This window comes from Ambystoma mexicanum, chromosome 5q (assembly GCF_040938575.1).
Source record: "Ambystoma mexicanum isolate Mex_15411 chromosome 5q, UKY_AmexF1_1, whole genome shotgun sequence".
NCBI classification, from domain to species: domain Eukaryota; kingdom Metazoa; phylum Chordata; class Amphibia; order Caudata; family Ambystomatidae; genus Ambystoma; species Ambystoma mexicanum.
The window spans coordinates 719,004,669-719,029,159 of NC_090933.1; the positions used below are offsets into that span (position 1 = coordinate 719,004,669).

Sequence of the window (24,491 nt, forward strand, 5' to 3'; positions counted from 1 at the left end):
GTAGCAGTGTGGAAAAGTGATTTGTAATGGAGTGGTATTAGTGGTGTGGAGGAGGGAGTTGTAGCTGAGTGGTAATAGTGGTGTCAAGGGAGGCATAGTAGTAGAGAAGTGAAGGGAGCAGTAGTGAGGAGAGAGGAGTAGTGTCGAGAGATAATAGTAGTATGAAGGAGTGAGGAATAACACAAAAAGGTGGAGGCAAAGTCTAGATGGTATGAGAAACTTTGGAGGGATAGAGAAGAATTAGAGTAGAAGTAGGTGGACTGGAAGAAAGAGTGTAGTAGAAGGGTAAAGAGATGGAGAGGAGAAAGTAAGCATGAGGCGACACACAGGAATCAAGCATGTTGTCTGCAAGGCACGCATCTCTTTAGATAACTAAAAAACTGTCTAGACTTGGACAAGTTAGGAAGTCCTTTAAAGAGTTTAATGAGAAAAGGCTAAGGGCCTTAAGGTGAACATCTCAGTTTATTTGTCAATTTGCATACTGAAGGTGAAACAATCACTGTATACTAACCTGGGCTAAGGACATCTGGGCTAGCAAGGAGGAGCATTGAGTAGTGAGAGAGGGACAGTGATAGGACACATTGATATTTCTATGAAAACCCTTGAACCGCCTAAGAGATTTGGAGTGATTTTTGAGCCATCTGTTATGCTATCTACTCAGTATCCACCTACTCACCCTGGCACTAAAAGCTGCCTCCTCCACCGGCAAGCACATACTAAAATTACTGTCAACACATGGGGCCTCATTCCGAGTATGGCGGTAAGGGATAGCGGCCACCGGTAACGAGACCGGTGGCGGTGATCCCTTACCGCCATACTCCGAGTTCCCTTTGCGCCCTCGCCCTTAACGCCTGCTTTGAGCAGGTGTTAAAGTCGAGGGCGCAAAGGGGCCTCCAAGCCAATAACGGTGATCGTAATGAACGGTCACCGTTATTTGCATCTTCCCCATTCCCATTGAGCCCTATGGGGGCTCATTTGGGAATGGGGAAGAGCCTTGGTGAATGGGGAATTACCGCCCCGCCAACCTTGGAATGGGGCGGTAATTCTGCCATCCACCAAGGCGCTGCCGGTCCGGGTACGGCGTCAACCAAGGCGTTAATAGCGCCATTGGTTAGCGCCGTACTCGGAATGAGGCCCATGGTGTTGGCTGGTAAGTTTGGGCAGGTGTCGTCAGCTGGTTTCTATGCTTATTAAAAGATGTATGATTTTATTATAAAAACATCCTTACATTTCTTGCATAGTAGAGCATGCCCCAGAAGCAACCTGATCATGATTCGCATTGTACAATCATTGATTCCCAGACCAGCCCAGGAGGCTGGTGGAGGTTCGAGGAGCGTTCATGGGGGTTCTCAGCAGGGCTCACAGTGTGCTCCCACATTTTGTGTAATGCCATTGATAGACACGCACACACTTTCGCATACAAATGCTCCATTTACAAAGCACTTCTGCAGTACATTTTGCGAATGCACACATTTTACAGAGTTCCTTTGAAGGGTGCAGATGCAAGAAGAGGTGCAGATGCTGATACAGCATGTGCATAGAGTGAGCCAAGCATCCTCTCTGTCTGCAACCGGACATATGTGAATAGATCGATGCAAAGGGTTGAACCGCCAATTACTAACACATTTGTATAAGGAAAATGAGAGTTGCTAAAGAGCTGCCGTGCGAAGAAAACCAAAGGCACCTGCATTGCCAGTTACAGCATGAAGATTCATTTAAAAAAAAATCAGCCAACAACTTGCACGTCGTTTAAAGTGGCGTGAATCAGATTTGAAACGGGGGAAACATTTGTGGGGACCGTTTCTGTATTTTTATACACCATATTTCTTAAGAGTGTGTCAAGCCCCGCCCTTCCGAGTGTGTTAGCCTGTTGCCATTTCACTTTGCTGTGAGCAAGATCCCTGCAAAGCAATCGCCCCATGGGAAATCAATTCTATCTTTGCAAATCACAAAGCTATTTTGGGCACAACTTGCACCTTCTGTTAATGTGCTCACCTAAGATTCACCACCATGAACGCTCTGCTTGCCCGGTCACAGGAAGATTTTGCATTAGATGCACTTTGCTCTTTGTTTCAGATTTCATTTTGGCCAATTTTATTGTGGCTTAGAAAATCGACGATCTGATCTGGAAGAAAACTTCTCGGAAAAGTTTTTTTTTAAGGTTGCTCGGATAGTATTGCAAGTTAAGTGCAATCTGAATGTACACTCCCAGAAGTGCCAGCTCATCCCTTCATCCCGATGAAGCTGATACACTAAGGATTATTGCATTGGGTAATAATAGATCATATAATAGATGGAAGCCTGCAATATCCGTATAAAAACCTGCAAATAATGTTCATATTACAGGCTAGTTGTGACATCACTGCTTCGGTTGTGGCTTCACAATGCCGGATGCTTGAGCCAGCAAGAGCCGAGCACTACCACTGCTGCACTTAAAGCTGTGACAAGGTTTTCAAATTCTGTGCTTGTAAAAACTTTTTCTGTGACACTTTACAGTTAATGACAAGGAACTGTTTATTATAGGTGATTTATTTGTGCACTTCTGGAGTTTAACACATGTGACCAAGAATCAGCATGTTTTTACTAATTTTAAAGCACAAAATGAAAAGCTTTTTTGTTCATTTTTATTAAACTGCTCAAACTATTTTCTCCAAACACACTCTACATTAATTATATTGAACGGCAAATGGACGATCTCTTACATTTAAATTCGTGCATTTTCAGAGTTTAACACATGTGAGCAAGAATCGGCATGTTTGTACTTATTTTAAAGCACAAAATGAAACAAAATGTTTTGAGATTCTTTTTTGTAAACTGCTCAAATTAATTTTCTGCAATACATTACAAGCTGCATGTTAGTTTTTTAAATCCAAACACACTATCCATTAATAACATGCAACAACAAATAGACGATCCCTTACGTTACATTAAGCAAGAGGCCTGGCAGTAAAAGAGATGGCAGTGTCTGGCCAAGTATTACAAGGAATACAATACACCTTAGTGTATGTAATAAGGATATTCACATGCCACCTCGCCGTTCCATGACCTCGATTGGGTCTCAGAGATCAGCTGTGACTTGTAATATCCTCATAGCATACAGCAGGGGGTACTTTATCGCATATATTATAGAATGCTTCGAAGGTGGAGGAATAAGCATGAAAGAAGGGCTACATAAAATATGTGGTATCATTAATCTTGGCAAGAAGAAAAGCCTGTCTACCAATGCAGTCTCACTAATATCTGTTAATGATGATGTTTGCAAAGGAGCTAACCACAATATTAAGGGCCGAGATAGAAGGAACGCTTAACTTGGTTTTTTTTGTTTAAACAATGGAGAGTGTAGTGCAACTTTGATTTTTCCGTAACAGTGCTTAATGAGGAAGAAGATGAGCGTGAAATGGCTGCTGGGTTGTGATGCTTAGACAGCAATAAAGACAGATCCTGCATATCTGCATCAAATATGTCCTGAGTACTGCGGCTGGTGTTATTCGCAGAGAACATAACCTCAGACACCTGTTTTTTTTTATCCTTAGAATGCCACACCAACCCCATCATGACCTATTTTAACCCCTTTAGCCCACTACCGTGTATATATTTATTTAATGTTCTCTTTTTTTCAATATAAAGGTCCTCAGTGAAATTTACCACTCTGTAATGATTTCTGTAAATTGACTGGGTACCTATTAAGCAGCACTCTGCACCGATAGTTACAAGGGGGGGAAAGAGACTATCGACAAAGGCTAGCTGCACCTGGGAGTAAATGTGCAAATCCATAGAGACAAATGCTGCCAACCATTCTAAACCGCAGCTGGAAACTTCTTGGCTCACAAGATCTCCTATCACTTTCAGCCTGCCAAGGTGCTCTCACACAATCAGGGCGACAGCCCACCGTATCCATTTTTTATCTGTTCAGAGAAAAGTCATGAAGTGTTTTCTAAACCATTGTTTTGTTTCTTCATGTCACACCCTTCACACATTTGTTCTGCAAAGTTTAAATAAATAGTTGTTGACTTATCACATTTTTTTCAGATGTGTGGCAGAAACGTTGAATTGAATTCAATCATGAATCAGATTGTGGCAGATTCTATTTTACTGCATGAAGATTCTTGCAAGTATCGTGAATTTAGGGATACGCTGGTTGCTCCACTGCTCCTCCACCAGATGGCGCACAGTCGGCAGTCAGCGTGATGCAGTGGGAGAGTAATGTCCAGGAATGATGTAGGAGTGGTATTGGAGCTCATGCCCCTCCACACCTTTCTTTAGAGCTCCAGGTACCACCGGATACTGCATCACTCCCTGCTTCATGTTCTCACTGCTGTCTAGAATGCGATCGCTGTCAGATGTGATTAGAGGAAAGGACCATTTAGCATTCAACATACCTTCCTCTAATTATGCTGTGCTCCCTCTATCTTCACTAACCCTACCCCCTTCAATTGCCCACATCATCAAAGGCCCTTTTGGTATACAGCACCCTGGTGTGAAGCTAGTCCTTTTGTGCAGAGCGTGCTCATCAATCCCATTTCCCAGGACAGCTCCTACTGAGGGGCTGTCTTGTAAAGAATAGGTGTTACCTGGCCTCACAAAGGATAAAAAGGGGCATCTCCCACTTTCTCTGGTTCTGCTAGGGGCAGCATGAGAGCAGTCTAGGAAGAATACACAAAGACTGTTCATAGCTAGACTAGGCTTACAGGGCTGACATTGGTGTGACACCAATTTGATGTGGATTTAGTAATTATGAGAAATACTAGCCACCATATCTTGAACTCAGGTATGGCTTATATGGTAACAGGATAGAACTTTCACAGTTATGTTGTTTGGGAAGAGAGCTGCATATCTTAAATGTAGCTCCTGCTCTGAAGTGACTTGGCTGTCATGGCAGCTATTAAGAGGGCACCTCTGTAGTCTGAATCTGATCTGTTCCACTGGAGAACAGCTGCTACAGATCAGGCTACTGATTCTGCATTGCAACGGTATACACTTTGATTTTGGCATGGAGTTTGCTGAAAGAGGGGTCGGGTTAGCAGGCTTCCCTTTCCCATATATAAGAACTTGCATACGTGTGTTATTTCTAAAAATCAAAAAGCAAGGGTTTCCACACCTTTTCCATATGGTAATCATTCACAAGTGGAGAAGAGATGAGCCAACAAATTGCAATGATGTCACTTGAAAAGGGAAATGCATTTAGAAAAAGGGTCAACAGGGTGGTCAATGGTAACAAAGGTAGACCAGGTTGTCTGGGCTGGATGGATGTTCACCAGAATAATGAAACATTGAGATGAGAACACGGTGCTTGTTTTTTTTACACAGGTCTGCTGCAAATTGATCCAGTTTTTTTGTGCTTTTCAGTAGAGCAACCTTTACTTATGGAGTTTGAATGGCAAACACAGCATTTGGGACACCCGCCTGCCATAACTTTGCTCCCCTGGATGGAACAGCATAGATCTTTCCAAAAGAAATTAAAATTGCGTCTACATTTTTTGGAAAGTTTCATCAAATGACATTGGTGCTAATACCCTTTTGAAAAAGTCTTCTTTCGAGGGGCTGAGGGACTTACCCATAGCTACAGAATCACGATCTCTGACTCTATAATTGCCTATGATATAATTTTGCCATGAGATAGGGATACCAGCTCAAAGGATTTGTTTCAATTCTGTGAGAGCATCATATTTTTTGGAAATTTCTGTTACCTTTGTCATTTGGTATGAATGGGCTGGCTATCTTTAAATAGAAAAGGAGAAGCCATGGGCAGATGATGGAGTACTCATGTTATTTTTGATGGATGAATGCAGCATGGATAGTTTAAAGATGAGAAACAAGGGGCTTCTTTAAGATTACATTTATTGAATTAAGTGAAAATATACATGCTGTATGGAATCCCACATGTTTTAGTGATGCAATTAACCATCATGTCTATTTCAACTCATACAACACATACAGATTACATGAAGCACAACAGCAACAAAGAACTGTTGCTGCACATTGGAGATCTTTAATACACACCACTTATATAGAAGGGGCCCCTCGATACTCTGTGGGGAAGCCCGGGCAAGGACTGATGTTGGCCAGTCACACTTCAAGGGCTGCTAAGCTCCTACTAACCAAGATCCTGACATTAAAGTGATTCAGGCTAATCATACTGGCATAGACTGTGACCACAGTTGCATGAACATGATTTACAGTGACAACACTGGCATAGATTATGATATTGCTTTATGAAAGTGATTTACACTGATCATAATGGCATAGTTTATGGCACAAATTCGTGAAAGTGGTTTTAAGTTACCACTGGCATAGACTGGGGGCACAGCTTCAGGAAAGTGACTTACAAAGACTACATTGCAATCACTGTCAACACAAGCATTATGAAAATGTTGTACTATGCTCCTGTGTACTCTTGACATGGCATCAACTAGATGTTGTAATGTGTAGTCCTGGATAACCAATTTTGAATTGGGTTGATCGTAACCCATTTTTCTCAAAAAAAGTATTGTAAAATGTGCCATTTCAACACATTTAATAAAATGTACTTGGGAAATAACCACACTCAATCCTCCTAAATGACTTAGGTCACCCACGTTGCTCTTGCTCAACAGCATTCATTTGTGGGAGAAGTGAATGCCCCTCTACTGCAAATATTCATCTGTCACTACTGACCTTGACTTGATTACAATACTAGTACTGTGACATGGGCAGTACCATGGCCTTGTCAAGAGGGGCCGCGAAACCCTCCAAGATGGGGGTGATAAGCCTACCAGGGAGAATTCCAGAGCCAGTCCCACCGTGAGGTGGATGGTGAAAGTTGAAAGGGCACAGATTCCTGTCCCACCTTCTGCCAATATGTTTTTAAGCAGTCCATTTTTGTCTCATGCCATACCTCCTCAATAACCTACTTTCCATTATTGTTGTGTTTCTTCTTGTGATCAACTATGCAAACATTGAAATAACAAGAAGCATTAAAGTGAGAGCCTTTATCGAGTACCACACACCATCCACAAGAAAGCTGTGGCCGGATTAACAGCAGGCAGCATCCAAGGATTCTGTGACACACTGCTGGCAGGGAAAGACCAGCAGAGAGAGAGGAGCACAGTCAAACCATGTATGAGCAGCGGACAGCTGCATAGTGCTGCCATATTATGGCAGCAAACATGCACAGGTGCCAATGAGCATCCTGCACCACCCGGGACTTACTTAAGGGACACAGACCTTTCCAGTGTTAGGGCTTACCTTCGGGGCATCAGGAGCTGGTTCTTCTAACACAAACAAGGACATTTAGCTTCACTGGCCACCTTTCGTGTTCCACGGCAGGCATACGTGGAGGAAGGGGGTGGGGCTTAATCTGTTACTTGTAACTTTGCTGTTCATCACAACATCCTGGTTAGGGAAGCTTGGGCCAGATTTGCCAGGTACAGAGAACTAATCGAGAGCGAAGTGGTAATGGAAGTGTTTGTTATTCGGGTAAGGTCAAAGGAGGTCGAGAAGGAAGAGGTAGAAGTCCAAGAGACCAGCAAGAGGGATGAGCAGTGGCATATGAAGGCAATTTCTGGAGATGGTGAAGTATTGGCTGGGGTAATAAGTGAAAAAATATATTTTTTAATTGATTAAAGAAAATCGATTCAGAAAGACCGCTCTGTAACTGCACAGAGAAGCCTTTCTAAATCAAGCTGTCGGCCCCTGCAATGCACAGGTGCTGCAGGCAGAGCGAGACCCAGAGGAGGAGTGTCTGTGTGTGTGGGTGTGTTTGTTTATGAGAAAACAATTGTATTAGAACGAGAAGTGTGGGGAGGAAATTAAACTTTGTGAATGTATGTGGTGGGGTGGCGGATTGTGGTAGTAGGGAGGAAAGGGGCGGGGATCAGGAAGTGAAACACCCACGAATTGCAAAAAAACCTTAGCCATGTGCTTTTTCGGCTTTTTGTGGGCCGCACAAAATCAACCAAAATAAATTGCCCTTTTTTATGTGTGGCCTTTGAAAAACGTAAAAAAAACATAGAACCATTGGCTGGTGACTGAACCTCCTTGTGAGTGTTCTTGAACGTGTGTTAAGTGTTTGTGGTTAGGAAAAGAAGAGTAGGGATGGACTGTGAATTGAATGTCTCAAAAGAAAAGGTGTCTGAGCTAGAGGTGAGTGAGGTTGTAGTAGCGTGGAGGAGTGAGTTGCAATGGGGAGGCAGTAGCAGTGTGGAAAAGTGATTTGTAATGGAGTGGTATTAGTGGTGTGGAGGAGGGAGTTGTAGCTGAGTGGTAATAGTGGTGTCAAGGGAGGCATAGTAGTAGAGAAGTGAAGGGAGCAGTAGTGAGGAGAGAGGAGTAGTGTCGAGAGATAATAGTAGTATGAAGGAGTGAGGAATAACACAAAAAGGTGGAGGCAAAGTCTAGATGGTATGAGAAACTTTGGGGGGATAGAGAAGAATTAGAGTAGAAGTAGGTGGACTGGAAGAAAGAGTGTAGTAGAAGGGTAAAGAGATGGAGAGGAGAAAGTAAGCATGAGGCGACACACAGGAATCAAGCATGTTGTCTGCAAGGCACGCATCTCTTTAGATAACTAAAAAACTGTCTAGACTTGGACAAGTTAGGAAGTCCTTTAAAGAGTTTAATGAGAAAAGGCTAAGGGCCTTAAGGTGAACATCTCAGTTTATTTGTCAATTTGCATACTGAAGGTGAAACAATCACTGTATACTAACCTGGGCTAAGGACATCTGGGCTAGCAAGGAGGAGCATTGAGTAGTGAGAGAGGGACAGTGATAGGACACATTGATATTTCTATGAAAACCCTTGAACCGCCTAAGAGATTTGGAGTGATTTTTGAGCCATCTGTTATGCTATCTACTCAGTATCCACCTACTCACCCTGGCACTAAAAGCTGCCTCCTCCACCGGCAAGCACATACTAAAATTACTGTCAACACATGGGGCCTCATTCCGAGTATGGCGGTAAGGGATAGCGGCCACCGGTAACGAGACCGGTGGCGGTGATCCCTTACCGCCATACTCCGAGTTCCCTTTGCGCCCTCGCCCTTAACGCCTGCTTTGAGCAGGTGTTAAAGTCGAGGGCGGAAAGGGGCCTCCAAGCCAATAACGGTGATCGTAATGAACGGTCACCGTTATTTGCATCTTCCCCATTCCCATTGAGCCCTATGGGGGCTCATTTGGGAATGGGGAAGAGCCTTGGTGAATGGGGAATTACCGCCCCGCCAACCTTGGAATGGGGCGGTAATTCTGCCATCCACCAAGGCGCTGCCGGTCCGGGTACGGCGTCAACCAAGGCGTTAATAGCGCCATTGGTTAGCGCCGTACTCGGAATGAGGCCCATGGTGTTGGCTGGTAAGTTTGGGCAGGTGTCGTCAGCTGGTTTCTATGCTTATTAAAAGATGTATGATTTTATTATAAAAACATCCTTACATTTCTTGCATAGTAGAGCATGCCCCAGAAGCAACCTGATCATGATTCGCATTGTACAATCATTGATTCCCAGACCAGCCCAGGAGGCTGGTGGAGGTTCGAGGAGCGTTCATGGGGGTTCTCAGCAGGGCTCACAGTGTGCTCCCACATTTTGTGTAATGCCATTGATAGACACGCACACACTTTCGCATACAAATGCTCCATTTACAAAGCACTTCTGCAGTACATTTTGCGAATGCACACATTTTACAGAGTTCCTTTGAAGGGTGCAGATGCAAGAAGAGGTGCAGATGCTGATACAGCATGTGCATAGAGTGAGCCAAGCATCCTCTCTGTCTGCAACCGGACATATGTGAATAGATCGATGCAAAGGGTTGAACCGCCAATTACTAACACATTTGTATAAGGAAAATGAGAGTTGCTAAAGAGCTGCCGTGCGAAGAAAACCAAAGGCACCTGCATTGCCAGTTACAGCATGAAGATTCATTTAAAAAAAATCAGCCAACAACTTGCACGTCGTTTAAAGTGGCGTGAATCAGATTTGAAACGGGGGAAACATTTGTGGGGACCGTTTCTGTATTTTTATACACCATATTTCTTAAGAGTGTGTCAAGCCCCGCCCTTCCGAGTGTGTTAGCCTGTTGCCATTTCACTTTGCTGTGAGCAAGATCCCTGCAAAGCAATCGCCCCATGGGAAATCAATTCTATCTTTGCAAATCACAAAGCTATTTTGGGCACAACTTGCACCTTCTGTTAATGTGCTCACCTAAGATTCACCACCATGAACGCTCTGCTTGCCCGGTCACAGGAAGATTTTGCATTAGATGCACTTTGCTCTTTGTTTCAGATTTCATTTTGGCCAATTTTATTGTGGCTTAGAAAATCGACGATCTGATCTGGAAGAAAACTTCTCGGAAAAGTTTTTTTTTAAGGTTGCTCGGATAGTATTGCAAGTTAAGTGCAATCTGAATGTACACTCCCAGAAGTGCCAGCTCATCCCTTCATCCCGATGAAGCTGATACACTAAGGATTATTGCATTGGGTAATAATAGATCATATAATAGATGGAAGCCTGCAATATCCGTATAAAAACCTGCAAATAATGTTCATATTACAGGCTAGTTGTGACATCACTGCTTCGGTTGTGGCTTCACAATGCCGGATGCTTGAGCCAGCAAGAGCCGAGCACTACCACTGCTGCACTTAAAGCTGTGACAAGGTTTTCAAATTCTGTGCTTGTAAAAACTTTTTCTGTGACACTTTACAGTTAATGACAAGGAACTGTTTATTATAGGTGATTTATTTGTGCACTTCTGGAGTTTAACACATGTGACCAAGAATCAGCATGTTTTTACTAATTTTAAAGCACAAAATGAAAAGCTTTTTTGTTCATTTTTATTAAACTGCTCAAACTATTTTCTCCAAACACACTCTACATTAATTATATTGAACGGCAAATGGACGATCTCTTACATTTAAATTCGTGCATTTTCAGAGTTTAACACATGTGAGCAAGAATCGGCATGTTTGTACTTATTTTAAAGCACAAAATGAAACAAAATGTTTTGAGATTCTTTTTTGTAAACTGCTCAAATTAATTTTCTGCAATACATTACAAGCTGCATGTTAGTTTTTTAAATCCAAACACACTATCCATTAATAACATGCAACAACAAATAGACGATCCCTTACGTTACATTAAGCAAGAGGCCTGGCAGTAAAAGAGATGGCAGTGTCTGGCCAAGTATTACAAGGAATACAATACACCTTAGTGTATGTAATAAGGATATTCACATGCCACCTCGCCGTTCCATGACCTCGATTTGGTCTCAGAGATCAGCTGTGACTTGTAATATCCTCATAGCATACAGCAGGGGGTACTTTATCGCATATATTATAGAATGCTTCGAAGGTGGAGGAATAAGCATGAAAGAAGGGCTACATAAAATATGTGGTATCATTAATCTTGGCAAGAAGAAAAGCCTGTCTACCAATGCAGTCTCACTAATATCTGTCAATACTATGCTTATGAGCAAGACAAACATTCCTCCTTACAGTTCACCGACCTATATAAAGCAAGCAACTGCACAGATACATAAGATTATGGGCCTGCTTTCCAAAGTTTTTCAATGGTATAATCCCACTGAAAAAAGGTTTTGTAAATAATGGCTTTAAGATTAAAGGAAGCAAGTGGTGGTCCGTAAAATATGCATCTTGACAAGATACAATGTTTGATAACATGTTTTTTCTTTTTTACAATGTATGTCCTAGATCCAGAGTCTCCAACTAGTAGATCGCGAGCGACTCGTAGTTCACCTGAGGTCTCCCAGTAGCTCCTCGCAACAGACACCAAAATGAGCACTGTGTGTTTATTTTGGTATCTGAAGCCTCTGGACCTCTTGTCCCTCCTCCTCCCTTTCCTGTTCCTGCAAAACAAGCAGTCAAAAGCTGTGTGCACAGTGAGAGGAGGGGCTGCATCTGAGCTTGAAGGACTCGGGGTAGTGTCCCAACAAGGGGTTAACTGTCAATAACAAAAGTAAATGGGAAATGTGTGTTGTAACCATTGCCACCAGGAGCTATTTATGATGGCAATTTAGAAAGGCAAGGTATGCATAGATCTGAATGCAAGGTGAAACAAAGCTGGGGCTGTGATAGTTTGTCTCACTGTGTTTGAAAAGATGGATTTTGGTTAGCATTACTTTGCCTGCCAGTAATTGTAGGCGTTCAACCAGAATGGGGAAAATAAAGTTGCCATTATGATCGTTTTTTGCCCAGCGCGCTTGTGTGTGTAGAAAAAAGACAATCCGTGCGAGTCCTGGCTTGCAAGAAAAAAGGAACATCTAGTGGTATGTGTTGCTGCTTATGGTAAAATAGTTTTAAAAAAATAAAGATACGGACCTCAGTTTGGCGGTAGCCTTGCTGGTAAAACTGGCAGGCTGCCGCCAAACTTGTGATTTTTTCTGGCACCCCGAATGGGCAATTACCGGGGCATTCCGGCCCGCTGGACCCAGTATTTGCCCATTCGCGGGCGCAGGAAAAAAATGCTCCATGGGAATGGGAAGGTCGGATGCACCGGCACCATTGAGAATGGTGCCGATGCTTTCGACATGCTGTGCTCGCGGGTGCCGCTATGCCCGCTAGATCTGCAAGCACAACTCATAGTTTTCCGGTCCAGGAACTATGGTACCGGCAAGCTTTCCGGTACCGTAGTTCCCGGACTGGCAAACTTATAATGAGGCCCACTGAGTTATATGTTTTAAGGCAGTAGTACCCCAATTGTATTAGAGGTTAAGATTGAATTTGCCGTGATATTGTATGCGTGTCCCAAACCCGGAATTAAAGTGCTAATATCAATTTTACATTTAAGTACATATGAAAACTACAGACTGCATTGCATTCTGGTGCTTGTCTACTTACATTTATCAAAACAAACAGGAATGTAAAATGACACGTGCTGTCAATGCCAGGATTTAAAAACATGATTTGTGAGCTCTGTTTTAGCATGTGGTTTACGAAACATAACTTTGAATGAAGTAATTAGGTGAGAAAAGTGAGCAGCTGTTTGTATGTATATATTTTGATATATAGGAATACTAAGCTTAAACCTAGTTACTAAGTAACAGAGCAGGAGAGTGAATGCAGGGAGAGAACATTGACGAGAGGGGAATGGGTTGGGAGAACAAATAAAAGCGTGGATTCCTTTTGGCTATTTCCACAAAATGGGAGATCTACAGAGATACATGGAGAACATGTATGTATATCCTAAATTCTGGCAGGGGATTTTCAGCCATTCCATACTGGGATGAAATGATGCAAGTCAGACAAGACACCATACAATTTACAAGTAATTCTTTAACACATATAAAATTCCATTAGATCCCTGGTCACCAACGGTATGCAGGATATTCCCACAGTGTGCCGGAACTGTGTTGATGCCATTTCAAGCAATATGTCATAATTGTCATTTTAAACAATATTTGGGCTACTGGAGCCCTCAATATGTCTGAGAGAGTTGTATGTGCATGACATGCATGGCCCATTTAGTCAGGCACCAGAATGGCCTGCATGATTCCTGTAGGGAAAGGAAGTGATCCTGCAAGCAGTGTTCTCTGTGGTACTGCCTTCTTAATAAAGGGCAGATGGGTGATAGGTCGCCATCCATTATGAATAAGTCACCCCTCGCTACAATTATACTCTCTTTAGTCAAAATATTGATATAATGATTCATGTATTGTCTGGTTGGCTTGTTATATGATTTATGTATATTTCAGTTCATCACTATAAAACTGTATAATATTTTAGCCGTGTTGTACATTTTATTTGCATATAATTTGATCACATGGTTTCCACATGTTCATTTTTCAATCTTGCTAATTATTTACAAATACAAACTTTTAAGGGTTGTCAATAAAGTAGGCTTTGGCTTACTTTTCTTTGGCTGAATCCTGTGCTGTGAGCAATTTGCATGAATTGGGCATATACTAAACTGGCAGAAGATTTTATTTTTTGACAAAGCAGAACATGGTATATATTGCTTTTTTTAAAAGCAAAGAACACATTGATTGAAATACTCAGATTGTGTTTGCACATGCAGCCCCAAAAGAAACAAATATACTGCCCTTGTTGAAATCCCAGATGCAGATGCATTTGCACCATCCAACAAAAGGCAAAAGATGTACCATTTCCAGTGGGAAACATTTTTTTCATCCAGCATAAAATAAAAATGCGCATCTTTAATCTGTGGCACCCAAGTTATAATTGGTAAAAAGGGTAACAGTGAGAGGAATTTGGCAATAATGCACACAAATAATGCTCCCAAAGGAAGCTGTCTGCAATCCTAAAAAGTATGTAAATTAAACGCTGCAATGCAAATGCTGGTGGTTCCATATCTTAAAATCGTGGCAAAAATGGCCGTGTATTCAAAATATCGCAGCAAAAATGTGTGGTTTTGCCACCAAAATCATGTAAAGGATGTGGGGGATACCCCCGCAACCCCGGACCCATTATACCATTTAAGGGGAGCAGGGGACACCCCTGCAACCCCTGCTCCCCTTAAATGGTATAATGGGGTACACCTTTACCGGGTCAAACCATGGCATGTCCTGAAATGTATGTCTGCCATGTCAGGTGTGCAGTTACATACAAACACTATGTAAACGAGGGTAACTGCCATATCAGTCAAAATGATTGCCTGTCTCTGCAAATCTGCCCTTTTCAGACATGAACTTCCTGAACTCAAAACTTTGATCCCATCTGACAGCATGTGAATGCTGCGCTGTTTCAAGCTACACACCAGATTACTGACCACTGGTGGATAGCATGCAGTGTCAGCCTTCACATTGGAAGCCTCTGTTGGTTTCCTACATTCAGGCATACTTGACGAATACAAAATCATGAAATAAAGATATTTTTGATGTTCATGTCATGGTAAATGCATATGTTATTCCTTTTTTTTTACAAGCCAATGAACCCATTGAAACAATCTTCGTACAAAGTTTCATGGATATGTACATCACCAACACAGTAGCTCCCACCGATTGTCCGTTAACTACAAGTAGCCCTTGCTAACCAAAAGGTTGGAGACCCCTGCACGCGAGACACGGACATTTTATATGCTTCTAGCTAGTATTACTGTTATAAAAATTGAGCATAGAAAACAGTTTACTGGGAAGTGAGGCACATAAAAAGTGAATTTATTTTGAAATCCTACCCAATATTTAGAAAATATATGGCATGCTCCTGGCACATAATGCACATTGCTCCTGGAAAATGTTAGTATGAATATGTTCCTTTAGCTGATAAAAACCGATCGCTCTCCTCAGCCAAAAGCACGTTGGAAAATGGTGGTGCTTTTGCAGGGATTGGGTGGCTGGGCATTTGGTGTTAGAGTCTCCCCTAAGAGAGAAAGGCAGTGAGAAACAGACATGCATAGTGGCTTACCTTCTAGATTTAGGTAAAATGAACGAACTGCATCAACCTCATACTTTGCGAGAGGCCAAATTGGTTTCCATAATGAACAGTCCTAATTGCAATACTTCGTTTTTAGCAAGACGAGATTTACAGGGTACCGACTGTGATGGGAAATACCGATAGTGGTGGGAATTCACTAGTATTTTGCTTCACAGGAAGCAGTCGGGAATGATTTGTATTGTAGGGAAAGATTGAAGGGTGCCTAATAGTTGTCTTTTTTATGTGGCTTCTTTTTTTATTAATCCCCGATTTGCACAACTCTACAAGCCGCCATTTGACATTTTATAGCGCTTGAAAGCGTCAAAGGGAATGATGAGGACATGTGGGGCAAAAGCGGTAGGGTTGATGGTGACAAACTGCAAGCATCAGACGTCCACAATGAGTATGTTGGTGATGATGGAAAGTCCTTAGGGAAAGAACTGCTAGAACAACCACCTAGGTGATGTTGGATCACTCTTAGGCCACTGAATGACTAGGGACAATAATGAGACAGTAAAATGCCACTTGCCAGGATATTGGTTTCACTGGGCTTGGTCATGGAGGCGGATGTGTTGCTAGCAGGAGTGAAGCATCCATGCACCTTTCAGCAGGCCGGTGAGTATGAGGTGGGGGTGTTCAGAGGCTGGATCTGAGGTGGGGGTGTTCAGAGGCTGGATCCATGCGCATGACTAAGGGTCTGATTTACAAAAGCTTTTTACAATGGGCCAGTCCGAATGAACACCACGTTGTCAATCAGGCCCTAAATCTCTTATACACCTCTGGGAGGTTGTTACAGAGAGCACTTAGGCCAGAAGAAACTGAACAGTTCAGAAAAGTGGAGCAGAGCGAGGTATTACGGATTGTGGAGTTTACAAGAATGTGCATAAAGAATTATGTTAATTGAGTGTTATAACATTAAAAGGTCTGTAATTGCTAGTGTTCACAGTTGATTTTTTAGATCTATTAATATACACATTTAAATATTTAAATAGAGCTTTCACTTGACGCATAATTTTCAATCGAGCGATCATTCGCGATTTAGTTAATGCTGACAAGGAGATTACATTAGATGCATAAAAATCCATGCTCATGTATACTTACCAGCATTTCTAGTGCTTCCGGGTTATTGTTTGAGCAAGCTTGTATTACAGGAGTGTTGTCAAGTTCTCCTTTTAGGTTAATATCGGTAGAGCTGTGATTGATCAACACCTACCAGGCACAGGAAGGAAGATGATTAGACATATGCATAGTCAAATAAAGAAAATACTACACAAGGGGCGAACAACATGGAGGAGCAGATACTATGTAAAGAGGAGTCCGCTAAGTAGAGGGTGGCAGGAATACAAGAAGGATATTTAGCGTAAATGAGCTCAGGAACAGTTTGTGTACCTGAATTTGTAGGTGCCAGTCAGGGAATAAGAAAAATGTAAACTTTTTAATACGCCAGAGGGAAGGCAATCCAGGTGGATACAGATAAACTGTAGGTGAGCGCTATCAATTTAGTAGAGAAAGTTGTGAATTACAAAGTCTGTAGGCAGAGAAGAGATGGACCCTAACGTCACTTGTTGCTTTAATCGCCATAACAAGCACAAGGAATGTATCAAAGTCCAACTGTTCTTTTTGGCTGTTTTGATTGGTCATTGAGTGAAGAGGTCACTTATCGAACTTTGGAAATCCTAAGTGACTGGTTTGGATCAATGAAGGGCTTCATCATCCAGATATGAATAGATTGAGTACTATTGATGTGGGCTGTAGAACTAATCTACTGAGCTATTATCATGAACAAGAAGGACATCACCACTAGTCTCTGGACCATGAACCGAACACACAAATCGGCCTTTTACGAGTCTTAAAGAACGCATTTTTGACTTGCTTATGTATTGAGTGCTGTGAAATTAAAGCATGCCACCTTTACACATCTGCAAACCGACTCACCTCAACTAATTTATTGTGAAATTGCTGGATCGAGTTATGAAGAGGGGACATCAAGTAGCAATTCAAAATGTTAGGATTTGCGCCTCTGCACAGGAGTGCTCTCACACTTTCGATCTTGTTGTTCTCCACTGCCCAGTGCAAAGGAGTGTTCCCTTTGCAGTCAATTACATTGAGGACTGTAATGAAAGCAGAGAGTCACATTAAAGCAGTGCCTAGTCCAATAAATGAAGCCAAACCTATAATGTCCCATTAAAAATGAGACTCACAGCAACATGATTTACAAATCTGTTTCACATGTGAGTGGAAATATTAGGTGGGAAATGCAATATTTTACTCTATACAAATATATGTATGTATATGAATCACATATATATACATATATATATATATATTACATGGCCACAGTAGTTGCCATGTAGTTATGGTTAAGTTGTTGTTTCCATAGGAAGAGCACTTATTGGGCGGCTTATAACTTCGTTCCCCCTGGACGAATCCTCACCAAAGTTTGCAAAAAAAGTATATGGCCCACTCTGAATTATTTTGCATAGTTTGGTGAGGTTTGGTCCAAGGGGGGCAAAGTTATAGGGGGGTCCCAACATTTATTTTTTTCCCATAGACATAATGGGAAAAAACGTTGCTCACGCCTACAGCCCAAACCGCTGGACAGATTTACACCAAATTTGCGGCAGGAGCGGCGGCTTGGTCCCAAAAGCGTGCTTTTTTTTATTTGGTGTAAATCCATCCAGTAGTTTCCTTTTAAATGACCAAAATGTAAAGCAAAAAAATTAGTGATATCTATGTCCGGTCCGCTGACTCACTTCCCTGTTCGGTCCGCGGACTGGCCTCTGATTGGCTGTGCTGTCCGCAGACTGGCCTCTGATCGGCCGATAAATTTGTGGACTTTTGCGTGGTCCGCAAACACCGGGACGCGTCCGCTGATTGGATGGTGAGAAAACGTGAAATGCGTCCGTTTTCTTGAAACGCCCGCCATCTTGGATTCGTGGACTTTTTTGCGGTCCGCAAACAGCACAGTGATTTTTCACTTTTCAAACTCAACAAACAATCTCTGGGGAGGTGGGGGCATGAGGATGGAATGGGATATGGCCAGAAGAAGCCAAAAAATGGGTTCTTTCACCGCCAAAGGTCCGCGAACACTCCAGATGTCCTGGGACAGTCCTGTGGTGTTCGCGAACACCCCAGATGTCCTGGGGCAGTCCTGTGGAAGAAATGAGGGAAGAGGCAACAAACACTACTATGGAGGGGCAGGTGGACAGTGGAAAATGTTGCGCGTGTGTTATTTCTAAGGTGGGGGGCAGTGTTTCTCATGCTCCTTGATTAAAGCAGTGGTGGTGTCTCTTGGGGAGGGGGGATGGCATTAGCTAATTCCATTTTAAGAGAAATAGCAGTTTTGTTAAAAGTATGTACTGTGTACTAGATTGTTAATGGATGAGAAGGAATAGGTGTTGGAGGTGTGCAAGCGAAATTTTTAAGTTGCAAGTTCCTAGATCAGTAGAAAATGCAGTTCCGAACTGTCCGCAAAGGACAGAACTTATTGTGAAGTGCGGACGGGTTCTTGGACACGTCATCATGCCGCGCGCTAGCGTATGATCATGTGGCACTGTCCGGAAGGTCCACAATGAAGTCAGATGTTCGTAGACATCTACGGAATGCAAAACTATTTGAAATACTTGAAGAAAGTGTATAGAAGTGTTAAAAATGATTCTAGAAGGTGGGAAATGGCAGAGTTTTAAGGTGACACTTTGTAAATTGAACACAAATATTGTTATATTTGGTAAGTATGATATTATTAAGTTGTAGGAAAATAACACGCACTAATAAAAACCTATGAAAGTCAATGAAAAAACTTTGTTAAGGGGATGTTATGGTTAAGTTGCACTAATAAAAACCAATGAAATTCACTGAAAAAAGTGTGTTAAAGGGACGTTATGAATAAGTTGGACTACTAAAAACCTATGAAATTCAGTAAAAAAACGTTGTTAAAGGGACGGTATGGTTCCAAGTAATACCGAAAAACCCCTGAAATTCACCAGTTATGGTAAGATAAGCAACCATAACTCGCGCCACCACCGTGCACTGCTAAGACTAACAGCCAGGACATCAAAGATGACATCACAAATGTCATTGATGACATCACTGATGACATCACATGTCTGGCTCCCCCTTTTGCCTTTACTGACATATCTAGGCCACATGGTTTTGTTCAGTAACAGTCAGGAACTAAAAATTGTAAACAAAATATATTTGTAGACTTATCCTTCAAGTATGTTCTTACAGTACTTCCCTTAGGGTCAAGTCATATCATATGAAACATGTACATAGGGGAAGACACAAGCTTGAAAGACAGCAATCCGTTCTGTGCATGAAGATAATCAGTAGAGTTATCAGCACTTTCTGATATTTCTGTTTTTTTTTTATTACTGTACTTTCCCTGTATATGCTCATATTTGCATACATTATACTCACACTACTTACAATACAACAATCCAATACAATACAATACTTTCCCTAGGGTCCAGTCACATCATGTGATACATATACATAGGGTAAGTAGCAGCTTTGAAACAGAGCAATCATTTCTCTGCATAAAGGTAATCAGTTAGGTTATGAACACTTTCTGCTCCTACTGCTGTTTTTTCTCTTACATCAATTTCCTTGTATATACTCATATTTGTATGTGGTGTTGTCTCTTTGTGTTTTGTCTATAATAATGCAATTATGTAGTAGGTGGGTTTTATTACCTACTTATCACATGTTTCACAGTACGCAAAACTCTAATAAGAAAACAGTTATAATTTCACTATTCAACATGGCAAGCTTATGAATATTGCAACTCCATTATGTATGCTGCACACAATGCCTATGTTTCTACATGAGTACCTTAGTATATTGGATGGAACTTCATAATAGAATGCTATTTATATCAATGCATTGCTTAATGCACTAATTAGCACTTGATATTTATTCCAATGATCCTTGACACTTTATTATTAACATTACAATAAGAATCCCTTGTACAGACTTTTCATGAAAGGAAAATGCACATGTGATGTCATCAGTGATGTCATCAATGACATTTGTGATATCATCTTTGATGTCCTGGGTGTTAGTCTTAGCAGTGCACGGTGGTGGTGCGAGTTATGGTTGCTTAGCTTACCATAACTGGCGAATTTCAGGGGTTTTTCGGTTTACTTGGAACCATAACGTCCCTTTAACAAAGTTTTTTTACTGAATTTCATAGGTTTTTAGTAGTGCAATTTAAGCATAACGTACCTTTAAAAGTGTTTTCATTGAATATATATATTTATACATACACACAGTACAAAAAAATACTTTGTTGAGGGGACATTATGGTTAAGTTGCCCTACCAAAAACCTGTGCAGTTCACTAAAAAAATAATTTCAACCTCCCCTTTATGGTTCAAATTAAAACCGAAAAACCCCTGAAATTCAACAGTTATGGTAACATAAGCCCCCAAACCTGCCGCGCCCCTGTGCACGGCTAACACTAACACCCAGACCATGAAAGATGTCATCTCAAATGTCACTGATGACATCACTGACGACATCACATGTTCAGTCCCTTTGTTTTCGTTCCCTGCCATATATATATATGTACATTCAGTAAAAAACTTTGTTAAAGGAATGTTATACTTCACAGCGAAAACAAAAAACACTGCTCATTCCCCCATTATGGTAAGCTAAGCAACCATAACTCGCACCATCTACGCGCATTGCCAACACTAACACCCAGGACATCAAAGATAAGATCACAAACATCATTACGCCTGTTCCTAACTGTCCGTCTCACTTGTGTCGCACTTTGAATTAGTTTGAGAACCTGAACACTGTCCGTAGGAAACTTGCGCGCATGCACATGTTTGGTACTCTGCATTTGCTGTCCAGCGGACTTCCATTTCTGGCGTGGATGTGCTCAGGACGTCATCATGTGACCGCACCCACACTGAGCGTGTGGACTAATTTGCGCAGTTTGTGTGCTTCCGCAACAGTCCAAAAGAACTTGTAGACACAAGGCAAAGTATTGTAGAGTGTAAAAATATAAGTTCACATATCCCAGACAATAGCTGACCTGAGGACTTGGTGTGCACAATTTTTGTACCGCTTTGCAGTGATGATGATGGTCACGAGGCACAACCCTCCACCCCTACAAATGGCCACACCCAAGAGTGCATCTTCATTGTCCTTCTAGCTATAGCAGATTGAGGTGTACTGCCTTTACTTCTGTAGTGACTAAAAGGAAACTAATCGGTATGGCTTCCATGGCTGCTGTTGGTTCATTAGCCTCTGCACCACCCCCAAACCCGCCACCACCACCACCTCCCCAAGGGCCTGCAGAGAGATATATGGGTGAGGATGTAGAGAGCGAGGAAGAAGAGGAGGAAGAGAATGAAGTGGAGGAACTCGGCACTAGGAGCACTCGTCGGGAGTCATGGGTGTGGCGGTTGTTTTCCATCTATGGGAACATACCAAAAGCACGTGGGAACCTGGTGAAGTGTAACCAGTGTGAGGTGGTGCTGAGTCGCAGGAGACTTGGTTCGTACAGCTTTGGTACGACAACCATGAAGCGACACCTCACTGTCAGGTAAGTCAACTTCAATCTCTGAATAATTTGTCTCACTCTGTTCCTCATCTGAAGATAATGTGGGAGATGCTTTCTTCTTCTTCTTCTCTCTCACTGCTGATTTCTTTTTATGCAGGTATGGCAGAATGGTTATCGGAAAAATATCCGGAAACCAGAGGCCCCGGATCCACAGCCGCCAGAAGGGGAAAAAGCTGCGAAGGCAAAAAAAAACAAAGTACACTAGGTGTGTCAGTGATGGTCTTCCGGACACACAGGTAAGCTGTCAATACACGAAAAGAACGGCTCCACTCCGTAATCTTGAAGCGGGAGACGAGAAAGGAGGAATGAGCATAAATCAAGGTAAGTTAGAAGAGGTTGGGGAAGAGCCGGGCCGGGAAGCCAGAGATCGCGGGTAAGGCAGGATGAAGCCAAGAGGTAACGGGAAACCCCGAAAGGAGGGAGTAGTATAGGAGAGGCAGAAAAGGGGAAAAAGGCGAGGCGGAGGGCGCCAAAGAGAAGGGCTCAACAGAGCCAAGAGGAAAACTCACGGGAGCGCTGGCAACGAAGGAGGAAGGCACACAGTTGCAACGCGTCCGCTGCCGGCAGAGGACTGCTGAAAAGCCGGCGGCGGTGGCCATGGCAGAAGGAAAGACTAGACCGCTGTAAACGCTGCGGCACAACGTAGTGGAGAAATTCTATGGTGGCTGCGTCGCCATTGGTCCCATACCCTCACATAGAAGGGGCCGCATGACAGTATGCCCCCCCAGTGTGGGCGAACCCGGTTTACCCGGATGGGCTTGGTAAAACTTTCTCAATAAACGTGGAGCTCGGACATGTGAACTGGGTTCCCAGGAGTCTTCAGAAGAGGGATAACCTTTCCAGGAAATAAGAAATTCCAATCTCCCCCTGCGGTAATGTGAGTCTTTGATCTCCGCCACTTCATACTCATCTTCGGTTGCAGTGTTATCTTCTTTGTGCCACATAACAGGAGCAGCAGGGATGTCCTCAGAGGCTTGACGCAATAAGGAGGAGTGGAAAACAGGATGTATCTTGCTCATGTTCCTTGGCAGGCAGAGGCGAAAAAGCCACCAAATTAATGCGGAATTCCACTGTGAAAGGATCTATAAACCTAGGAGACAACTTGGAATGACGTATCCATCTAGGTAGGTATTTGGTGGATAACCAAACTCTGGAACTAGGCCCAAAAGACTGAACCTCCTTTCTTTTCCGATCTGTCAAACTCTTGTGACCTGAACGAGCCTCTACCAAGGCTCTTTCCGCAATTTTGTGAGCTTCCTGGATTTGCAATAAACGGGCATCAATGGAGGGGCACACAGAATTGGAGGAAGAAACTGGTAGTATGCCCTTGGGGTGCTGACCACACGTGCAGAAGAAGGGACTGAGACCAAGAGCCCAGTTTTTAGAGTTATTATAGGAAAATTCGGCAGTTGGCAGTAAATCATACCAGTCATTTTGGGCATTGTTGACGTAGCATCGTAAATATTGCTCAAGGGTGCCATTGAGCCTCTCGGTCTGACCATTCGTTTGTGGGTGGAAGCTTGAGGAGAGAGCCTGTGCTATCCCTAATTGATGACACAAGGCTTTCCAGAATTTGGAAGTGAATTGACTCCTCCTATCCGAAATGATTTTAGTAGGCAATCCGTGTAGGCAAAAAATATCTCAAATAAATACTTCTGCCATTTCAGATGCGGAGGGTAATCCCGGAAGTGGGGAGAAATGATCTAACTTAGTAAGGGAATCCACAGTAACCATTATGCAGGTGTGTCCTCGAGATGCTGGTAGTTCTACAATGAAATCCGTGGATATCTGCTCCCATGGTCTTGTAGGTAACGGGATCTGCTCTAGAAGATCTATGGGCTTCTGATAGCGATGTTTACTGCGAGCGCATTGGACACAAGACTGTACATGTCTCCTGACATCTGCAGATATTTCTGGCCAAAAGAATGATCTTCTGACAAGATCTTCAGAGTTCTTTATGCCTCGATGCCCCGCCGTCTTATGGTCATGACACCACGACAACATTTTGAGACGCAGGTCCGGTAACGGTATGTATAACTTCTTGTTAACAAAGAACAGCCCATCCTTCTTCACGACCTTAAACTTGGGGGTCTTAAACTCAGGGAGAAGTAATGGTTTGTTGGCTGACCTTATTTGGGAGAGAAAGACCACTGTGGCTCCAATAAACACCTGATCTGGGAAGAGCTTCTCCTTGATCTGAGACGAGGGGCTTTCGATGTTCCATCAACGGGAAAGTGAGTCTTCTACCACATTCTGAATGCTCGGAAAATAGGTGATTTCAAAGTCGTACTGAGCAAAAAAGTGAGCCCATTGTACCTGTCGGGCATTGGTACACTCCATGTTCTTTAATGATTTCAGATTCTTATTGTCCGTCCGTATGATGAAAGGTCCTACTCCTCCTTGAAGGAGATGTCTCCAGTCCTCGCACGCAAGTTTGATGGCCAGAAGTTCTCGCTCAATCACAGAATAATTCTTTTGACTGGGATTTAGAGTTTTGGAGAGATATGCCACAGGGTATTCAACTCCGTCATGCTCTTGTAGTAGGACTGCTCCCACTGCATCAGCTGATGC

The 24,491-nt window shown here is 42.7% G+C and overlaps 1 protein-coding gene across 1 annotated transcript in view; it reads right to left on the bottom strand.

Annotated features, from left to right (window-relative positions):
• The window catches only part of TRPA1 (transient receptor potential cation channel subfamily A member 1), a 1,301,026-nt gene that overhangs the window by 1,124,376 nt on the left and 152,159 nt on the right, over nucleotides 1-24,491 (bottom strand). The window contains exons 3-4 of the mRNA XM_069621203.1: nucleotides 17,283-17,458; nucleotides 16,449-16,556 (exon numbers count right to left, since the gene is read on the bottom strand). Of these exons, the coding sequence (XP_069477304.1) occupies nucleotides 16,449-16,556; nucleotides 17,283-17,458 (284 nt within the window). The remainder of the gene's footprint in view (nucleotides 1-16,448; nucleotides 16,557-17,282; nucleotides 17,459-24,491) is intronic.